The sequence below is a fragment of the Rhinatrema bivittatum genome, chromosome 4 (genome assembly GCF_901001135.1).
Source record: "Rhinatrema bivittatum chromosome 4, aRhiBiv1.1, whole genome shotgun sequence".
Classification (NCBI taxonomy): domain Eukaryota; kingdom Metazoa; phylum Chordata; class Amphibia; order Gymnophiona; family Rhinatrematidae; genus Rhinatrema; species Rhinatrema bivittatum.
The window spans coordinates 183,074,584-183,094,478 of NC_042618.1; the positions used below are offsets into that span (position 1 = coordinate 183,074,584).

At 47.6% G+C, this 19,895-nt stretch overlaps 1 protein-coding gene across 1 annotated transcript in view; it reads right to left on the reverse strand.

Moving 5' to 3' along the window:
* Positions 1-1,139: 1,139 nt before the first annotated feature.
* The window catches only part of APOH (apolipoprotein H), a 67,599-nt gene continuing 48,843 nt past the window's right edge, over positions 1,140-19,895 (reverse strand). Inside the window, exons 7-8 of the mRNA XM_029599334.1 lie at positions 5,283-5,480; positions 1,140-1,507 (exon numbers count right to left, since the gene is read on the reverse strand). Coding sequence (XP_029455194.1) covers positions 1,437-1,507; positions 5,283-5,480 — 269 coding nt within the window. The 3' untranslated portion in view covers positions 1,140-1,436. The remainder of the gene's footprint in view (positions 1,508-5,282; positions 5,481-19,895) is intronic.

Genomic DNA, 19,895 nt, shown 5'->3' on the forward strand with positions numbered 1-19,895 from the left:
GGCCCATGACCAGTTGCAGTCGGTCATCGATAGGTTCCAGTGCTCCACACAGCTCAGATGCCACTCAGATGCTGCCATACTCCTGCCCCTCCCAGGCCTCTCTAGGTGCATGCGTATGGCATGTGGTGCATCTTAAAGGGCCCGCGATGGGAAAAGCCCCATGGCACCCTTTGATGACATCGGTTGGCCTGGCCTCCTCCCTGCCTCAGCAACAGGTCTCCTGCCTTGTAGCAGTTCATGTTGCTGTAGCGATCATGTTCCTGCATCCTTGGCTTCCAGCATGCCTCATCCAGCCTTGCCTTGCTCAGTCTGCCTCATCCAGCATCTCCTTATCTGTCATTTTGCTTGCTTGCCACCTGCCATGACTCTCAGCCTGTTCTGATATCTTTTGCCTGCTGTCTGCCCTGACCTCAGCTTGTTCTGGACTCTTGCTTGCTCAACCACCCCTGGGACCCAAATCCTGCCGGCCGCCAGAACCTAAGGGCTCAACCTGTGGGGGAGGCAGCTGGTATAGGTGAAGTTCCAGCCTGACATACTCCAGGGCGCATTTGTCAGCTGTCAATGTACGCCTCATAGGTTCATCTACGTGGCTGTGTCAACCACACCACAGCACTAAGGGCTCATACACCAGCCATCACAAGGCAGTGGTTCTGCCCTATTCAAAAAGGTGCGTTAAGTGTTAACATGCCAAAATATGCACTTTTAAGAGCGAACCCCATTTTTTTCCATTTGGGCCTATTTACTAATAAAGCATGATTTGGTGTGTTAACACAATGCTTTTTAAATAGCGCCTTTATTTACATTACAGTGTGATATTTAGGCCTGTATGCCTAGTGCCCACTCATGTCTGCTCTCTACATCAATGGTGGGGGTGGAAGGTAACTAGAACCAAAAAGTTACTAATAAGGGCCAAAAGTAACAGATAAGTATGAGAGAAAAAAAAAGTGTGAAAGCTTGCTGGGCAGACTGGATGGGCCATTTGGTCTTCTTCTGCTGTCATTTCTATGTATGTTTCTATGTTTCTGTGTTAACCTGGAGCCCAGCCAAAATATCACCTATACCACTGCCTTGTAGACTTGGCAGGACAGAAGGGAAAAGAACAGCAAAAGAACTTAAAATCGTAAAATATCTCCCCAATATACAGAGAAGTATAACATTTTATTTAAAAATTGTATGTTTGTTATTTCCAAATACTATATAATGTAACATAATAATGCTGTAAGCATATACTCTTGAGAATTTCAACATAGGCAACTTTGAGTCAAATGTCTCAAAAGGGTAAAATGCAGACATTTCTAATATACATGGATTTATGAGGTTTATTTTTAAAATAGTGAAAATAAGGCAAAATAAATGTATACTGCAACCAAAAACAGCTTTCTTATGCAGAGCTGGTCCGCACTGGTGAAGCAAAGACCACAGGTGCGACTTTTGAATTAAGAAACTGTTATGCACGCTTTCATTGAGGATGCTTCAGTTACAAAGAATGCAGAGACTGAGGAATATTCTGTAAAATAACCAAATTGCCATAATTTAGTTGAACTGTTTTTGTTACAACACATAGGGCTTGATTCACTCAAGGCTTTTCTCTCTTTCACTGTCCCTGGGAAAAGACCTTGATGAATCAGACCCATAGCAGCTATAAAAATATTTCTTGTAATAAGAATACATAAGAAAGATAACAGTACACAATAATAATATTGAGAATTCGATATGTTGACCAGAAGAGTCAGTTGAAGTCAAACGTCTCATTTCCTAGTGGGTCATTGGAACACCATGCTATATTCTTTGACTTTTCAAATCCCACACACACATATATATACATACATACTTCAACAAACAACAAACAAACAAACAAAAAAAAAAATATATATATATATATATAAAGTTTGGTGAGATTGGGGCAGAAGCTTTTCTTTGAAAAAAAGACAAAGGGGACTTCAACTGCTATTGAAATCTCCAGTAATTTTTTTGTTATGCTACATTTTGTGTAGGTCTACCAGAATATCACCCGGAGTGTTTATTTATTGCTGTTGTCAAGAGTGACTATAACTTAACGCATTCTTCCTAGATTTCCTCTTGTTATTAGCAAGGGTAAAGTTTAAAAGTTGAGATCCAGTAGGGTCTGTCATTCTGCAGTAAATTAAGAAGAGTAGATGGACCTTGAGCTCTTTATCTATGGTCATAGAGATAAGAACATAAGAATTGCCATGCTGGGTCAGACCAAGGTGCATTGACCATACTATTCTGTCTCCGACAATGTTCAATCAAGGCCTCAAGTACCAGGTAGATCCCATAAAGTATATTAATTCCTGTTACTCTCTCCCAGGCATAGCAAAAGCTTTCTTTAGTCTACCTGGCTAATAACGTGTTATGGACTTTTCCTCCAGGAACTTGTCTAAACCTCTTTTAAACCTTGCTATGCTAATCGCCTTGATCACGTCCTCTGATAACAGATTCCACAATTTGATAGTATGTTGAGTGAAAAAGTAATTTCTTATGATTTGTTTTGAATCTGCTGGTTGTTAGTCTCACAGGGAAGGCAGCGCTGCCTCTGGAGGTGGCGACAACGGGCGCAGGCTGGAGGTAAGAGCGGCGGGCCACAGGGCAGGCCCGTGGTCCAACACACGCAACATTTTCTGTTTTATTTTCCATTCCTTTTTGGATCATTCCTAACATTCTATTTGATTTTTTGGCTGCTGCCATGCACTGAGTTTAGAATTTCAATGTATTGTCCACAAAGACTCCTTTTCCTAGGTAGTAACTCCCAATACCGACCCCAGCATCGTGTATCCATAGTTGGGAATAATTTTCCTTATGTACATCACTTTGCACTTTTCTACATTAAATGTAATCTGCCATTCAGTTGCCCAATCTCCTAATCTCACAAAGTCCTTCTGCAGTTCCCTCACAATCTGCTGCTGTTTGAACAAATTAAATAATTATGTGTCATCTGCAAATTTGATCACCTCACTCACTTTTCAGATCATTTATGAATAAGTTAAGCAGCACAATCCCAATACCGATCCTTGTAGTACTCCTCTAACGAGTTTTCTCCATTTTGAGAACTGATCATTTAGTCCTTCCCTCTGTTTCCGACTTTTTAACCAGTTACTAATCTACAAAAAAATTACTACCTCCTGTCCCATGACTTTATGTTTTCCTGAGGAGTCTCTCATGTTGTCAAATGCCTTCTGAAAGTCCAAATACACTATATCAACCAGCTCACCTTTATCTGTATCAGGACTTCCCAAACTGTGGGTCAGGACCCCAAATGGGGTCACAAAACCTGCAGCTGGGGTCACAAGTGCCTGAAATGGCACCAATAGCAGCATTAGTGGTGGAAGTCAATGTGGGATCTTTGAGCCAGTACACACTCACAGACTCTGCAGTGGCACCACCCGTGCATGAGTTTCTGTGATGACAGAAAGCCCTGCATGTGGAGGCATTGGGGATCCTGCTCTAACCCCTAACCCCCATGCTGATTGCTGCTGCTGCTGCTGCTTGCAGATCACCAACAGGCTTGAGAGGAGGGGACGGCAAAGTGTGTATAGGAAAGTGGAAGTTGCCATTGCTCCTTTCTCCACTTCCACCACTGAACCTACCCAAGAGAGAAATCTTGCCCAGTCATCAGCTTCCCTCTTTCCCCACTAGTTATCAACCATCTTTGGCCCGGGGCCCAAACAAAAGTGTTACCACTGATCTAGCTAGGGCAATGTTTGCAGGAGGGAATCAAATGCAGGAGGAATTTGAGGGTCGGATCAGGTGGAGAAAGATTTGCTGTGGAGCGTGAGAATAAAAGAAGATTAACTAGGGGACGTAAAGAAGAAGCTGGGAAGTGAGAGGGGATCAGCTGGGGGGATGTGAGAGAAGGGTTGAGGGGAGGCAGTGAGACTGAGTGTCAAAAGAAAGGAGATGGGGATGAGAGCGAGGAAGGAATGTGGGATGGCTTGAGAGAGAGAGCATGATAGAGGGTCAGTTGGAGTTATAAGAAGGGATTGGGGTGAGAAAAAATCAGCGGGATGGATGCAAAAAGGGCTGGAGGAGTAAGAGAGAGGCAATGTTCAATGTAAAAGAACATCAGTTAGAGGGCAAAGATTAAAAGAGGAGTTTCTTCGTAGGACGTGGAGAAAAAGGATTGAATGCTTGGAGAGGTTGGAAGATGAGAAAGGAGATCAGCTGGATTGCAGCAAAGGTGAGAGTAGAGTGATTGTAGGTGGGGGGACTGCACCCCTGTTAATTAGTTTGGGAAGCCCTGATCTACATGTTTTTTTACACCTTCAATAAAATTGGTAAGACAAGTCTTCCCCTAGCTAAAACCATGCTGATTCTTCACCATTAAGCCATGGCTATCTATATGGCCAGTGATTTTGTTTTTAAGAACGGCTTTTACCATTTTGCCTGGCACTAACATCAATCTCACAAGCAATCTGAAATCAGATGAAAATAGGATTTTCTTGAGATCTGCAGGAAAATATCAGATTTATCCCAGTGGTTCTAGGAAGAAAACATAGCGGTTTCACAAAAATCTGAAGTAGATCAAAAAAATCCACTTCAAAATTTCAAAGAACACAAAGAAGATTTGACAGAAAGGTCCTTCAAAGAGAAATTTTCCCCATTTTTTGAATATGGCAAATATTTTTATTGAAAAGGTCTGATAAACCTGTTCAGACTCACTGGCAAGTTCAAAATTCAATCAAACTTGCTTTCGGGAAATTTTTATGGGAAATCGGATTTTCTGTCAAACTTATTTCTGAAAAGATTCATACACAGGCCCAGATTTAGAAAGACAACATAGGCAACTGCCTAGGATACCAAATTTTGAAGGCGCAAAATATTCAGGCCTAAGAAGAGCTTCTCCTATTTATTTTAGGGCCCATGCGTCACGGCCACTTCAAAGCAGCACCTCCGTGGCACTCTGGCCAAACAACCCTCCCCTGCTTTGCAGGCTCTGGGGGTGAAATTCCTGCTGACTTAGGTCCTCACCCTACAGTTCTACCTATGAGCGCCAAAGATCCGACCCTGATCATATATCCCTTCTCATATTCTATGTCTCTATTCCATTCAAGTAGGATTAAAGAATGTTTGGACCCACCTTTGCCTAAAATAAGTTTTCATATACACATCCCTTTAAACTACCACTTAAATGGTATTTTAATAAGATAATTCTAAGATTGATTGTAAAGCTGAAGACTTTATTTTGTATTTGTATGCCACCTACAACCTTCCTAGGATAGCAACCTAAAAATATAATCAAACAAATAAAAATAAATATATCTTACCATGGAAACATTCAGGAATTGTAATAACCCCATCTAGACATTGAGTGGAAACTGGATAGCCACAATTGTTCTTTTTGTCTTTGCAGTAGAAAAATATAATTTCAGCATGCTGTATGAGTCTTTCCTTAAAATCTTGTAGTTTCACTCTCTGGCCATTGTACAGGACTTCTGCTCTCTTAACATTTATATGGCAAGGTGCTGGAAAAAATAATTTTCAATAAACAGAAAACCACACATTCCAGAACGCATGAAAGTGCCGTCATTTCTGAAACCTTCATAACAAATGAACGGGCTTTATAGTAATTTGGCACATGATGCCTTCTGGTCATGGAAAATTCATTTATGAAATGAATAAACTAGGTCCAATTGATCTTGATACTGTGCAATACTGCCGAAGAAAGACCATGACAACAGCATTTGGCTCATGACTAATATAACATGTTAAATGCATATTATCATCATAAAAAACTTGTAACTGCAGCCAATTGTAATGAAATCTCTATTGCAAGAGGAACAAGTGATTGTTAGAAATGCCAGTTTTATATATGTATTTACATTTTTATTATTATATATGGATTTTATTGATGTTTTATTTTGTATATTTTTTTTTATACTTTGTTATAAACAGCTTTGGGTTGAACTTCATTCAAGGAAGGTGTTATATAAATCTAAGCTAACATAACAGAGACATGGTACTCAGTTATTGCTCTTGTATCTCCTTTGCATATAGCAACTTACTGCTTTTGACATTGTATACATTTTAAGAAAGAAGTTACAAAGGTCTGTGTACATTGACCTATGGAATTTTTATGCCCTGATATTATGGGGTAGATTTTCAAACCGCGCGAATTGGCGTACTTTTGCTGGCGCATCAGGCGCAAGCAAAAGTACGCGGGATTTTAGTAGATACGCGCATAGCCGCGCAAATCCTGGATCGGCGCGTGCAAGGCTATCGATTCCGTATAGCCGGCGCGCGCCGAGCCGCACAGCCTACCCCCGTTCCCTCTGAGGCCGCTCCAAAATTGGAGCGGCCTCGGAGGGAACTTTCTTTTGCCCTCCCCTCACCTTCCCCTCCCTTCCCCTACCTAACCCACCCGCCCAGCCCTGTCTAACTCCCCCCCCTTACCTTTGTCGGGGGATTTACGCCTCCCGGAGGGAGACATAAATCCTGGCGCGCCAGCGGGCCGCTAGAGCGCCGGGACGTGACCTGGGGGCGGGTACGGAGGGTGCGGCCACGCCCCCGGACCGCCCCGGGCCGTAACCTCGCCCCTGGGCCCGCCCCCAAAACGCTGCCGACACGCCCCCAAAACGCCGCGCCGACCGGGCCCGCCCCCGACACGCCCCCCTCAGAAAACCCCGGGACTTACGCGAGTCCCGGGGCTCTGCACACGCCGGTAGGCCTATGTAAAATAGGCGCACCGGCGCGCAGGGCCCTGCTTGCCTAAATCCGCCTAAATCCGGGCGGATTTAGGCGAGCATGGCTCTTAAAATCCGCCCCTATATATTCAGGCAATGCCATCTTTTGGTTAAACATGCTCATTTTGTTTTGTTATGAATATAAGTAGTGTACATTCCAAAATCTAGACAAGAAAGATATCCAAAAAAATTGTAGCGGATACATTGGTGCAGTAATCAAGCAATGCTAGTGAGGTAATAGTCTGATAAGAGCTGAGGCAGGAGAAGTAGGCAAGAAGACAGGGTGAAGGACTAATCATGGTGGAGAATTTTTTAACTGGCCTATAGCTAACACCTGTATCAATTCACACACTGCCTGCTGCCTGTCCTGACCTCTGGCCTGTTCCTGGTTTCATCTGTCTGCCGCCTGCCTCAACCTTGCCTGCCCGACGCCATGCTGCCTTCTCCTTGGACTCCTCGATGTGAGAGACTCGCACCTAAGTCCTGCTGGCCCTGGCACCCAAGGGCTCAAACTGCGGGGAATGTGGGCTGGTAAAGGTGAAGCTCCAGTTGGGTCTTCTCCACCTGCACTGCCTCCCAACGACAAGGATAACTAGGGGCCTCCCCTTGGTGGCAATACCAACCTCGTCTCGGCTCAAGGGTCCACATACGCAACAGGTTACTGAGGCCTTGGACCTGGCGGATCTGAGTGGTCTTCAAACCATCCCCGGATTGGCTCAGAGGCTCCAGCAACAGCAACAGTACCTGGATATCCTAGCAGCCATAGTGGAATGTCTAGCGAATTGCCTGGACTCAGCACTATGCCCGGAGCTCCCCCACCTGCACCTGTGGCAGCACTGGTTCCCACCGCAGCACTCCACCTCCCGGCACCTCCTCGCTATGCCAGAAACCCGAAACAGTGCCGTGGCTTCCTGAACCATTGCTTCATGCATTTTTCCTTGCAACCTGCCCAATTTACCAGTGACCAGATCACTTCTTGATGGCAAGGCCCTAGCTTGGGCCTCCCCCCTGTGGGAACGCGGGATTCTCTGCTCCTGGATCTTCCCCGCTTCATACAGACATTTAAACAGGTCTTTGATAAACCCGCCTCTGACCTTCTTCACCTCCACCAAGGTTCATGCCCATTGGCGGAGTACGCCATGGAGTTCTGCACCCTAGCTTCAGAACTAGGGTGGCGCAAGGACAGTCTCTGTAGCATTTTTCTGGAGGGACTGGCCTCGAGAATTAAAGATGAACTGGCCACTCGGGAGCTTCCGGAGGACTTAGTGGCCCTCATCAACCTAACCAGGCGAATCGACCACTGCCTTCAACAATGCCTGCAGGAGCTGAAGCCAGGTTGTAGGGCCATCCCTCTGGCCCCATCCTTCTCCTGGCCCCTGGTTCCACCTCCTCCGGCCGAGCCAGCCCAGACTCGGGGAGAAGAACCCATGCAGGTTGGTTGCAGCCACCTCATCCTGGAGGAAAGACAGCAGCACCAGACCGTGGGCTTATGCCTCTACTGTGCTGGCAAGGGTCACATGCTGGTCCAGTGTCCTGAGAAGCCGGGAAACTCCAGAGCCTAGGTGTCACAGGGGAGATGACCCTAAGCTGCATTAACTCAGCTCCCCAATGCACCACTCCTATAACTCTTATCCACCCCGAGGGCTCCTTTCCACACAGGCCTTCATCGACTCTGGAGCTGGAGGGAACTTCATCCTTTCAGAATTAGTCAAGCAACTGGATCTCCAGTAATGCCCAGAACACCACCACTAGTGATCTCCTACATCTTGGGGTATCCGTTACCAGGTTGGATTACCCACATCACCACCCTTGTGAAGCTTCGTACTGGGATCCTCCATGAGGAGGAGATTTCATTCTTTGTCTTGGAGAAGACAATACACCCAATGGTCCTGGGTCTCCCATGGCTTCAGAGACACTCTCCCTGCATCGATTGGGAGATGTTGCAGCTGGCCTCCTGGGATCCCAACTGCCACATGACCTGCCTCAGTGACGTGTCCCGACCCAGGCTTCTCCTTGCCATGACGCCTCCAGCCCTACCAGCATAGTATGCAGACTTCACGGACGTGTTCTCCAAGGAGAACGTGGAAACATTTCCCGAACACGTTCCGTTCAACTGCACCATCGACCTCCTTCCAGACTCCACGCTCCTCAGGGTCAAATGTACCCACTGTCACTTCCTGAGACCCAGGCTATGTCCCAGTACATCCGGGAAAACCTTAACAGGGACTTCATCCACCTTTCCACCTCGCCCGCTGGTGCCAGCTTCTTCTTCGAGGCAAAAAAGGACAGCACTCTGAGACCCTGCATCAACTACCGGGGGTTAAATGCCATCACCCGCAGGGACAGATACCTGCTTCCTCTCATTCCAGAGCTGCTGGACCGCCTCCAAGGGGTGAAGATATTCACTATATTGGACCTTTGTGGGGCCTATAACTTTGTGCACATCAAACCCGGGGAGGAGTGGAAAACCACTTTCAACACTCGAGATGGCCACTATGAATACTTGGTGATGCCCTTCGGCCTATGCAATACCCTGGCGGTTTTCCAAAACCTTATGAGCGAGGTCTTTTGCAATATGCTACACACCAGCATCATCGTTTACCTGGATGACGTCCTCATTTACTCCAAGGACTTGTCAACACACCACCTAGAGCTCCGACGCATTCTGCAATGCCTGCACAAGCACAAACTCTTCGCCAAGTTGAAGAAGTGCCTATTTGAACATGAGTCACTCCCCTTCCTGGGGTTCATTGTCTCCAAAGTGGGCTTTCACATGGACCCGGAGAAGCTCTCCAGTATCCAGGAATGGCCCCAGCCCTCGGGGCTCTGCGCCCTGCAACGCTTCCTTGGCTTCGCCAATTTCTACAGACACTTTATTCCCCAGTACTTGCGCCTGTTGGCACTCCTCACCGCTCTCACTAAGAAGGGAGCCGACGCAAAATACTGGCCACCTGAGGTAGTCACGGCCTTAAGGACATAAGAACATGCCATACTGGGTCAGACCAAGGGTCCATCAAGCCCAGCACCCTGTTTCCAACAGTGGCCAATCCAGGCCATAAGAACCTGGCAAGTACCCAAAAACTAAGTCTATTCCATATTACCATTGCTAGTAATAGCAGTGGCTATTTTCTAAGTCAACTTAATTAATAGCAGGTTATGAACTTCTCCTCCAAGAACTTATCCAATCCTTTTTTAAACACAGCTATACTAACTGCACTAACCACATCCTCTGGCAACAAATTCCAGAGTTTAATTGTGCGTTGAGTGAAAAAGAACTTTCTCTGATTAGTTTTAAATGTGCCACATGCTAACTTCATGGAGTGCCCTCTAGTCTTTCTATTATCTGAAAGAGTAAATAACCGATTCACATCTACCCGTTTTATTCACCATTCCCTTTCTAATAATTCCCAACATTCTGTTTGCTTTTTTGACTGCCGCAGCACACTGTACCGCCGATTTCAATGTGTTATCCACTATGACACCTAGATCTCTTTCTTGGGTTGTAGCACCTAATATGGAACCCAACATTGTGTAATTATAGCATGGGTTATTTTTCCCTATATGTATTAGGGATGTGAATCGTGTCCTCGATCGTCTTAACGATCGATTTCGGCTGGGAGGGGGAGGGAATCGTATTGTTGCCGTTTGGGGGGGTAAAATATCGTGAAAAATCGTGAAAAATCGTTAAAAAATCGAAAAATCGAAAAATCGAAAAACCGGCACATTAAAACCCCCTAAAACCCACCCCCGACCCTTTAAATTAAATCCCCCACCCTCCCGAACCCCCCCCCAAATAACTTAAATAACCTGCGGGTCCAGCGGCGGTCCGGAACGGCAGCGGTCCGGAACGGGCTCCTGCTCCTGCATCTTGTCGTCTTCGGCCGGCGCCATTTTCCAAAATGGCGCCGAAAAATGGCGGCGGCCATAGACGAAAAAGATTGGACGGCAGGAGGTCCTTCCGGACCCCCGCTGGACTTTTGGCAAGTCTCGTGGGGGTCAGGAGGCCCCCCACAAGCTGGCCAAAAGTTCCTGGAGGTCCAGCGGGGGTCAGGGAGCGATTTCCCGCCGCGAATCGTTTTCGTACGGAAAATGGCGCCGGCAGGAGATCGACTGCAGGAGGTCGTTCAGCGAGGCGCCGGAACCCTCGCTGAACGACCTCCTGCAGTCGATCTCCTGCTGGCGCCATTTTCCGTACGGAAAATGGCGCCGGCCATACGCGTATGGCCGGCGCCATTTTCCGTACGAAAACGATTCGCGGCGGGAAATCGCTCCCTGACCCCCGCTGGACCTCCAGGAACTTTTGGCCAGCTTGTGGGGGGCCTCCTGACCCCCACGAGACTTGCCAAAAGTCCAGCGGGGGTCCGGAAGGACCTCCTGCCGTCCAATCTTTTTCGTCTATGGCCGCCGCCATTTTTCGGCGCCATTTTGGAAAATGGCGCCGGCCGAAGACGACAAGATGCAGGAGCAGGAGCCCGTTCCGGACCGCTGCCGTTCCGGACCGCCGCTGGACCCGCAGGTTATTTAAGTTATTTGGGGGGGGTTCGGGAGGATGGGGGATTTAATTTAAAGGGTCGGGGGTGGGTTTTAGGGGGTTTTAGTGTGCCGGCTCACGATTCTAACGATTTATAACGATAAATCGTTAGAATCTGTATTGTATTGTGTTCCATAACGGTTTAAGACGATATTAAAATTATCGGACGATAATTTTAATCGTCCTAAAACGATTCACATCCCTAATATGTATCACCTTGCACTTATCCACATTAAATTTCATCTGCCATTTGGATGCCCAATTTTCCAGTCGTCTGTCTCGTAGGCCCTGGACAGGGCATAAATCCTGGCTTTCTTGGAGGCTGTTCTGTATTGAAGGATGGAATTAAAGCAGCTGAAGAACAGTGACCAGCGGGCCTGGCGAGGGTTCAACCATTGGGCTTGGCTGAAGTATTCAAGGTTCTTATGGTCAGTAAGAACCATGATGGAATGCTGCGTTCCCCCAAGCCACTGCCGCCATTCCTCGAAGGCCATCTTGATGGCCAATAGCTCCTTGTCCCCAATGCCATAGTTCTTCTCCACCAGAGTGAACTTGCGAGAGAAGTAGGAGCAGGGCAACAAGGTGCCTTTACTAGAGAATGACCCCCACAGCTATATCGGAGGCATCCACTTCCACCATGAATGGACATGAGGGGTCCAGGTGTTTGAGGCAAGTCTCTTGGAGGAAGGCCTGCTTTAACTCCTTAAAGGGAATGGTGAATAAAATGGAAAATATCATAATGCCTTTGTATCACTCTATGGTGAGACCGCACCTTGAATATTGTGTACAGTTCTGGTCGCCGCATCTCAAAAAAGATATAATTGCGATGGAGAAGGTACAGAGAAGGGTTACCAAAATGATAAGGGGAATGGAACAACTCCCCTATGAGGAAAGACTAAAGAGGTTAGGACTTTTCAGCTTGGAGAAGAGACGACTGAGGGGGGATATGATAGAGGTGTTTAAAATCATGAGAGGTCTAGAACGGGTAGATGTGAATCGGTTATTTACTCTTTCGGATAGTAGAAAGACTAGGGGGCACTCCATGAAGTTAGCATGGGGCACATTTAAAACTAATCGGAGAAAGTTCTTTTTTACTCAACGCACAATTAAACTCTGGAATTTGTTGCCAGAGGATGTGGTTAGTGCAGTTAGTATAGCTGTGTTTAAAAAAGGATTGGATAAGTTCTTGGAGGAGAAGTCCATTACCTGCTATTAAGTTCACTTAGAGAATAGCCACTGCCATTAGCAATGGTTACATGGAATAGACTTAGTTTTTGGGTACTTGCCAGGTTCTTATGGCCTGGATTGGCCACTGTTGGAAACAGGATGCTGGGCTTGATGGACCCTTGGTCTGACCCAGTATGGCATTTTCTTATGTTCTTATGTTCTTATTCCTACCACACCTCAATACATTCTCGATTCTGCAAAGATCCTCCTGACCCCCACCCAGACGGTGTCCCGGGGAAGATAGTGGTACCCCTCCACCTTCGACAGAAGGTTCTGCCATGGGCACACGATTCCCTCACTGTCGGGCATGCACATTGGAGCTGCTATGGCGATAGTACTGGTGGCTGCAGATGGAGCGAGACACCCGGGCCTACATCGACTCCTACCCGACTTGTGCCCAGTAGAAATCCTTGCCCGGGCACCCCTGGAGCCTCTTGCAGCCTTTGCTCGTGCCCGAGGAACCATGGACCCATATATCAACCGACTTCGTTGTAGAGCTTCCCTCGAATGGCAACCATGTCATCTGGGTGGTCATCGACAGATTTTCCAAAATGGCACAGTTCATCGCACTCCCCAAGCTTCCCTCAGCTCCCGAGTTGGCTCAATTATTCATGCAGCATATCTTCTGCCTCCATGGGCTGCCCCAACATATAGCCTCCGAAGGAGGGACTCTTAGTGCTGTGGTGAAGTTGGCGCTGCCCAGTGAGCAAACCATCTAGGAGCATACCGACAGCTGGCAGAGATGCCCTGTGGTGGGACTAGCTGGAACTTTGCCTATACCAGTTGCAGGTTGAGTCCTTGGGTTCTGCAGCCACCAGGTTTTAGGTGGATCCCTAGGAAAGTCCAAAGATGACAATCCAAGGCAGAGTGTAGGTCACGGCAGGCGGCAGGCAGCAGGCAGCGGAGTTGGGTGACAGGCCTGGTGTTAAGGCAGGCAGCAGATAATGGTAATAGAGGTCAGGACAGGTGGCAAACAGAGCAAAGTCAGATCTTCAGTAAGGGGTCAGGTCCAGGCAGCGATCAAGGAGGGTCCGGGTCCAGGCCAGGGTATGGAAACAGGCAAGGGAACAAGGCAAGGCAAGGAACACCATAACTAGCAACACACACTGGGACTCAAGGCACAACAGGGGACCTGTTGCTGAGGCACAGAGAGCTATCTGAAGAGGCCTTAAATACGCCTAGGCTGATGATGTCATCATTGGGTGCTGTGGCCCTTTCAGTTGGCTGACATCGCCTAGAGAACTGCCAGAAATGGCAGGCGATGGCGGTGACCTGCTGTGAAGTTTGTCAGCATTGGGAGGGGGTCTGCCACCTTCCGGGGCTGTCCTGCTAACCCTCAAACATGACAGTATCCCTTCTCCAAAGCCCCCTTCCCTGTCTTCTGGGCCTGGGGCTTTTGGGGAAAATCTCAGATGGAACTCCTGAATCAGCTGGGAGGCTTGGATGTTGGAGGCCACCTCTATTCTATATCCTTTCCAGGATATGAGATACTGGAGGTTATTTTGAAGTCTCCTGGCAACTAGCACCTCTGCCACTTTATATTAGGTATCCTCTTGTTGAAATATATGGGATCTGGATCGATTGTTTCTTTGGTCAAGAGGGTGAGATTGGTTTGAGCAGAGAGATGTGGAATACATCACATATTCTGAGGGACAGTGGTAGGGGGAGTTAGCTATCGGGCTTAACTGACGTAATACCAGAAAAGGTCCAATAAGTCGAGGTTCAAATTGTAAGGAGGGCATTCTTAGTTCCAAATTTTTGGTACTCAACCAAACGAGTGCTCCAGGATGAAGAGGAAGTGCTGGGCATCGTTTTTGATTGGCCTGAGCCTTGAAGCATTTGGCCCCAGCCATATCTGCTCCACCCATGATCCGCTTACCAGCTCCACCCCAATATGCAGGGGACCCGAAACAGTGCCGATGGTTCCTGAACCAATGCTTTATGCACTTTCCTTTCCAGCTGGTTCTGTTACTCAATGACTCAGTCAAGATCACCTTTGTGCTTTCCTTATTGGATGGGAAGGTCATGGCCTGGGCCTCCCCATTATGGGAGCGAGTGGACCCTCTTCTTCAGGATCTGCAACAATTTGTTAAGACCTTCAAACTCATCTTTGACAACACTGGCCTGCTGGCCATGGTGGGTTCTGATCTTCTTCTTCGCCTATGCTCTTGAACGCAATTGAGTTTCGGACCATGGCTAAGGAGCTGAACTGGGCATAGGTCAGTATCTGTAATATTTTCATGGAAGGACTGTCTTCACGGATGAAGGATGAGCTAGCCACCCGCGGGCTCCTAGAGTCCCTGGATGGCTTTATAGATTTGGCCAGGAGAATCGACAAACACCTTCAGCAACGGGCCAGGGAGCTCCGCCCACCATGCAGATCATTCATGCTAGCTCCCTATTTTTACCGTCCTCTCTCTGGTCCCAGAATGTCTGGAGGAACTGATGCAGCTTGGCCACACTGCCGATGAGAGGCTCTGCTGACATCAGCTGGGGCTAACTTCTACTGCACCAGGACTAGGAACCAGCTCGCATGGTGCCCCCCAGAGGCCAGGAAATTACCAAGCCTACGATCTAGTGGGGAGGTGATCTTAAGCTTCATGACTCCAACATCCACAACTGACACTCATAGTGACCATTGCGGTGGACCTCCAGGAGTTTCACATGTTAGCCTTGATCGATTCAGGTGCCAGAGGGAACTTTATAAATAAATCCCTTGTAGATCACTTGCAGCTTCCCATGGTGCCCTGGAAGACATCCCTTGTCATTTCATCCATACATGGGGATTCTCTGCCCAGTTGGATCACTCTGATACAATGCCCCTGCACATGCGCACTGGCATACTGCATGTAGAAGACATGGTTCTCCATGTTATTGATAAAGTAGTACACCCCATTGTGCTGGACCTTCTGTGGCTACAACTCCACTCTCCACAGTTTGATTGGGCTTCTCTAAAGCTGTCCAGCTGGGGCCCTCTTTGCCATGACTCCTGCCTGCAATGAATAGAACCACCCCTCTGTTTGCCTTTAGCAGACAACCTAGTTGGGTTGCCCCCACCATACATTGACTATATGGACGTCTTCTCCAAAAGGTAGGCTGAGACACTGCCCACTCATAGGGTGTATGAATTTGCCATTTAACTTCTTCCTAACTCCAAACCTCCTCATGGCAAGGTGTACCCGCTATCCATCCCGGATACCCAAGCAATGACAGAATATATCAAGGAGAACCTTGACTGGGGTTTCATTCGGCCCTCTACCTGCTTGGCCGGGGCTGGCTTCTTTTTCGTCTCCAAAAAAGATGGCATCCTATGTCCCTGCATCGATTACAGAGGGCTAAGTGCAATTACAAAGAAAGATTGGTACCATTTACCGCTTATCACTGAGTTATTTGACCGTTTCCAAGAGTCATGTCTTCACTAAGTTGGACCTCCGCGGTGCCTATAAATTAATCCAGATTCAGCCTGGGATTGAGTGGAAGACAGCATTCAATACACAAAACTGGCACTATGAGTACCTAGTAATACCTTTTGGGTTATGTAATGCACCTGCCGTATTTCAGAAAATGATGAATAAAATCTTCAGAGACCTTCTCTATGTTTGTGTCATCATCTATCTTGATGACATTCTCATTTTCTCTAAGGGCGTTAACTCTCACCGCCGGGACATATGTCTTGTACTTCAGAGACTGCGAGACAACAAACTGTATGTGAAGCTAGAGAAGTGTCTTTTTGAAAAAGAGAGTCTTCCCTTCCTAGGGTACATTGGGTCCAGCAAGGGATTTCACATGGATCCAGATAAGATCAAAAGAATCCAAGATTTGCCACAACCCACCAGTCTACATGCCTTGCAAAGATTCCTGGGCTTTGCCAACTATTACCAGCACTTCAATCCCAACTACTCTAAGATCACGGCTCCTCTCACGGTTCTCACCCACAAGGGAGCTGACACTAAGGTATGGTCTCCAGAAGCCATCACTGCCTTCCAGGAATCAAAGGACGCCTTCCTACAAGAACCCTCTCTCCATCATCCTGATCCCACTCGGCCCTTCAAAGTTGAAGTAAACACGTCCACTCTGGGGATAGGAGCAGTCTTGAGTCAGCACTCGGATAAGGGTGTCCTCCATCCATGTTCCTTCTGTTCATGAAAATTCTCTCCTGCAGAGCATAACTATGGGATCAGCAACAGAGAACTTCTGGCTGTTAAGCTTGCACTCGAGGAGTGGCATCACTGGCTCGAAGGAGCACATCGTCGTATTACTATTTACACAGATCCCAAAACTTGGAACATCTCCATCATACACAAGCTTAAATGCCCATCAGTCCCGCTGGTCTCTCTTTTTTGCATGTTTTAACTTCGAGCCTTGGTACCAACCTGTCATCAAGAACATTTGAGCAGACGCTCTATCCTGGTCTTTTCTGGCAGAGGATACTCCGGAACCTCCCTGACATATTATTGACCCATCCCAGATTCTCCTGGCCGCCACCATGACTGTCCCTCCAGGGTTGACAGTTGACCCATGCAAACTCTGAGAAAAGGTGTTCAGATGGTCCCACGACTTCTGTGTCGCAGGTCACCCTGGATGGGCCCCAGATGCAAAAAGATGTTCAGGCCTATGTGGACTCCTGTCCCACCTGCGCTCAGCAAAAACCCTTGTTGGGACAACCCTGGGAGTTATTACAGCCACTGCCAGACCCCACGGAACCCTGGACCCACTTGTCCAATTTCATAGTGGACCTCTCTCTCTCTCTTGAGTGGCTGCACAATCATTTGTGTCATCGTCGACTGCTTCTTAAAGATTGCTCATTTCATTCTGCTTCCAGGATGCTCCATGGCCCTGGAGTTAGCTCAATTATTCATGCACCACATCTTCCGCCTGCACAGCCTGCCCCAGCACATTGTCCCAGACTGTGGGACCCAATATCCAGCCAAATACTGGCACTCCCTCTGTAAAAAATGATACATTGCCTTGGATTATACAACAGCATACCACTTCCAAGTGAATGGGCAGTCTGAGCAGACCAACCGCACTCTGAATGGTTTTCTTAGGACATATGCAAACAATTATCAAGACAACTGGATATCTCTTTTGCCATGGGCGAAATTCTCCCACAACTCCCATATCTGCACCGCTACGGGGTCGTCTCCCTTTCAAATCATATATGGGAGGCAACCATCACCACCATTGCCCGTTCTGTTGGCTGTTCCCTCACTCGCAGCCCAGCTGATTGCCCAAGAGCTTCAAGAACTCTGGGTATGCACCAATGACATGCTCCAGAAGGAAGCTGATAGAGCCAAAAAGGCTTTGGACATGCACCACAATTCAAGCCTGGAGACAAATTTTGGCTCAGCACCTGTCACATTCAGCTCCAGATGTCCTCCATTTGCCTTGCTCCCAGATACATCAGGCCTTTACCAGTCCTACACCAACTGGGTCCAGTAACTTACCAGCTATGTTTACCTGCCACTCTCAGGATCCACAACGTATTCCATGTTTCACTATTAAAATCCCTTATACTCTCTTGGCCCTCCAGAAGACCACCGAAACCCCCAGAAGTTTCTTCTAGGACAGTGTTACCTACCAGGTAAAGGAAATTCTAAACATCAGATGATGTGGCAAATGATGGGAGTACCTTATCTCATGGGAAGGGTATGGGTTGGAGGAGAACACATGGGAGCCTGCCTCCAAAATTTTAGATAAGATTCTCCTGAAGGAATTTCATGACACACATCCCAAGAAACCTAAACACTCGAGGGGGGGGGGGGTTAGAGGAAAGGGTACTGTTGCATTCGGCGGTCCATGGGCCCGACCTGCAGACCGCCACTCTTACCTCCAGCTCCAGACCCTAGATGCCAGCTGCCGACATCGAGGGAGACTGCCATGCTCTGTCCGCCTCCTTTGCTGGGCTTCCTACTGACTTGCAATAGGCCCCTGAGCCTGGCCTGCTACCAATGCTACTCCTGCCTCAGGCCCCTGCTAGGATCACATGTGCCAATGGCATACCTCTTACACTGGGGCCTATAAGATACCACTTCAGCAGGCCTTCCTTGTGTCGGCAATGGGTTATCTTCTTGGAGAAGTGCATTGCCTCTATGTTCATGGTTCCTGGTTCCTGATTCCTGGTATGTGCGCCCAAGTTCCTGTATGTCTTGAGTTCTTGTCTTCCTAGTCAGTCCTACTCATCTGTTGTCAGCACCTTGCCCTGCTCCTGTGGTCCCTCATCGTCCTTTTGTTCCTTGTCTTTGGATTGATCTTCTGGCCTGGACCTTGGTTCGGACTTCTGGCTTTGATCTTGGATTGGACTTCTGGCTTGACCTTGGATTAGACCTTGATGCTGCTTGACCTCCACCTGTCACTGATCACTGCCTGTGTATTGTTACTGACTGAACTCTGCCTGCCCTGACTACTGCCTGAACCATGACACCAAGATATCTCTGCCTGCCTCTGACCACAACCTGAATCTGACCCTGCTTTGTCTGCCACCTGACTTGACGGCTACTTGTCCTGTCTACGCTGGCCTGCAACATCTTCCATACCACAGAGCTTCTCTTCTACAGAGGCCTGCGCCTAAGCCCAGCCGGCCCAGGCACCCGAGGCTCAACCTAAGGGGAATGAGGACTGGTATTGGTGAAGCTCCAGTTGGGCCTCTGCTTCATCCAGCTTCGCTTGCCAATGGTAGGGACCTGCAGGGCTCCTTCCTGCAGGTTGCGCCAACTCCACCTCGGTCCAAGTGTTCACTGCCGCAACACCCAATTCTTTGTCCTCCTAGGATTTTGCTCTAGACCTTGATCGTTAGGCAGGAAATATAAGCAAATAAATGAAATAAATGCAAGTAAATGAATTCTAGTTTTGGTTTTCTTTTTAATTGTATTTTTGGTCTGACAGATTCTGCCTCCTCAATTGAAATAAGCTTCTAATAGTTTGTGGCACTGTTGCCCAGTAGAAGCTTATTTCGATTGAGGAGGCAGAATCTGTCAGACCAAAAATACAATTAAAAAGAAAACCAAAACTAGAATTCATTTACTTGCATTTATTTCATTTATTTACTTATATTTCCTGCCTAACGATCAAGGTCTAGAGCAAAATCCTAGGAGGACATAGAATTGGGTGTTGCGGCAGTGAACACTTGGACCGAGGTGGAGTTGGCGCAACCTGCAGGAAGGAGCCCTGCAGGTCCCTACCATTGGCAAGCGAAGCTGGATGAAGCAGAGGCCCAACTGGAGCCTCTGCTTTGTGCTGGCAGCAACTGACCATAATTCACTTTGGAATCTGGGATCCATGCACCCTAGTTCCAGCATGTAGATGCCACCATAAACAAATGACTGGGACTCACTATCTCAGAGGCTGCAAAGACTTCCTCTGCAGCATCCCCAGATGATCTGGAGAGCTAAAACCAGACCTAGGAAATGAATTGTGAGGAGAGATTGAAGAATCTAAAT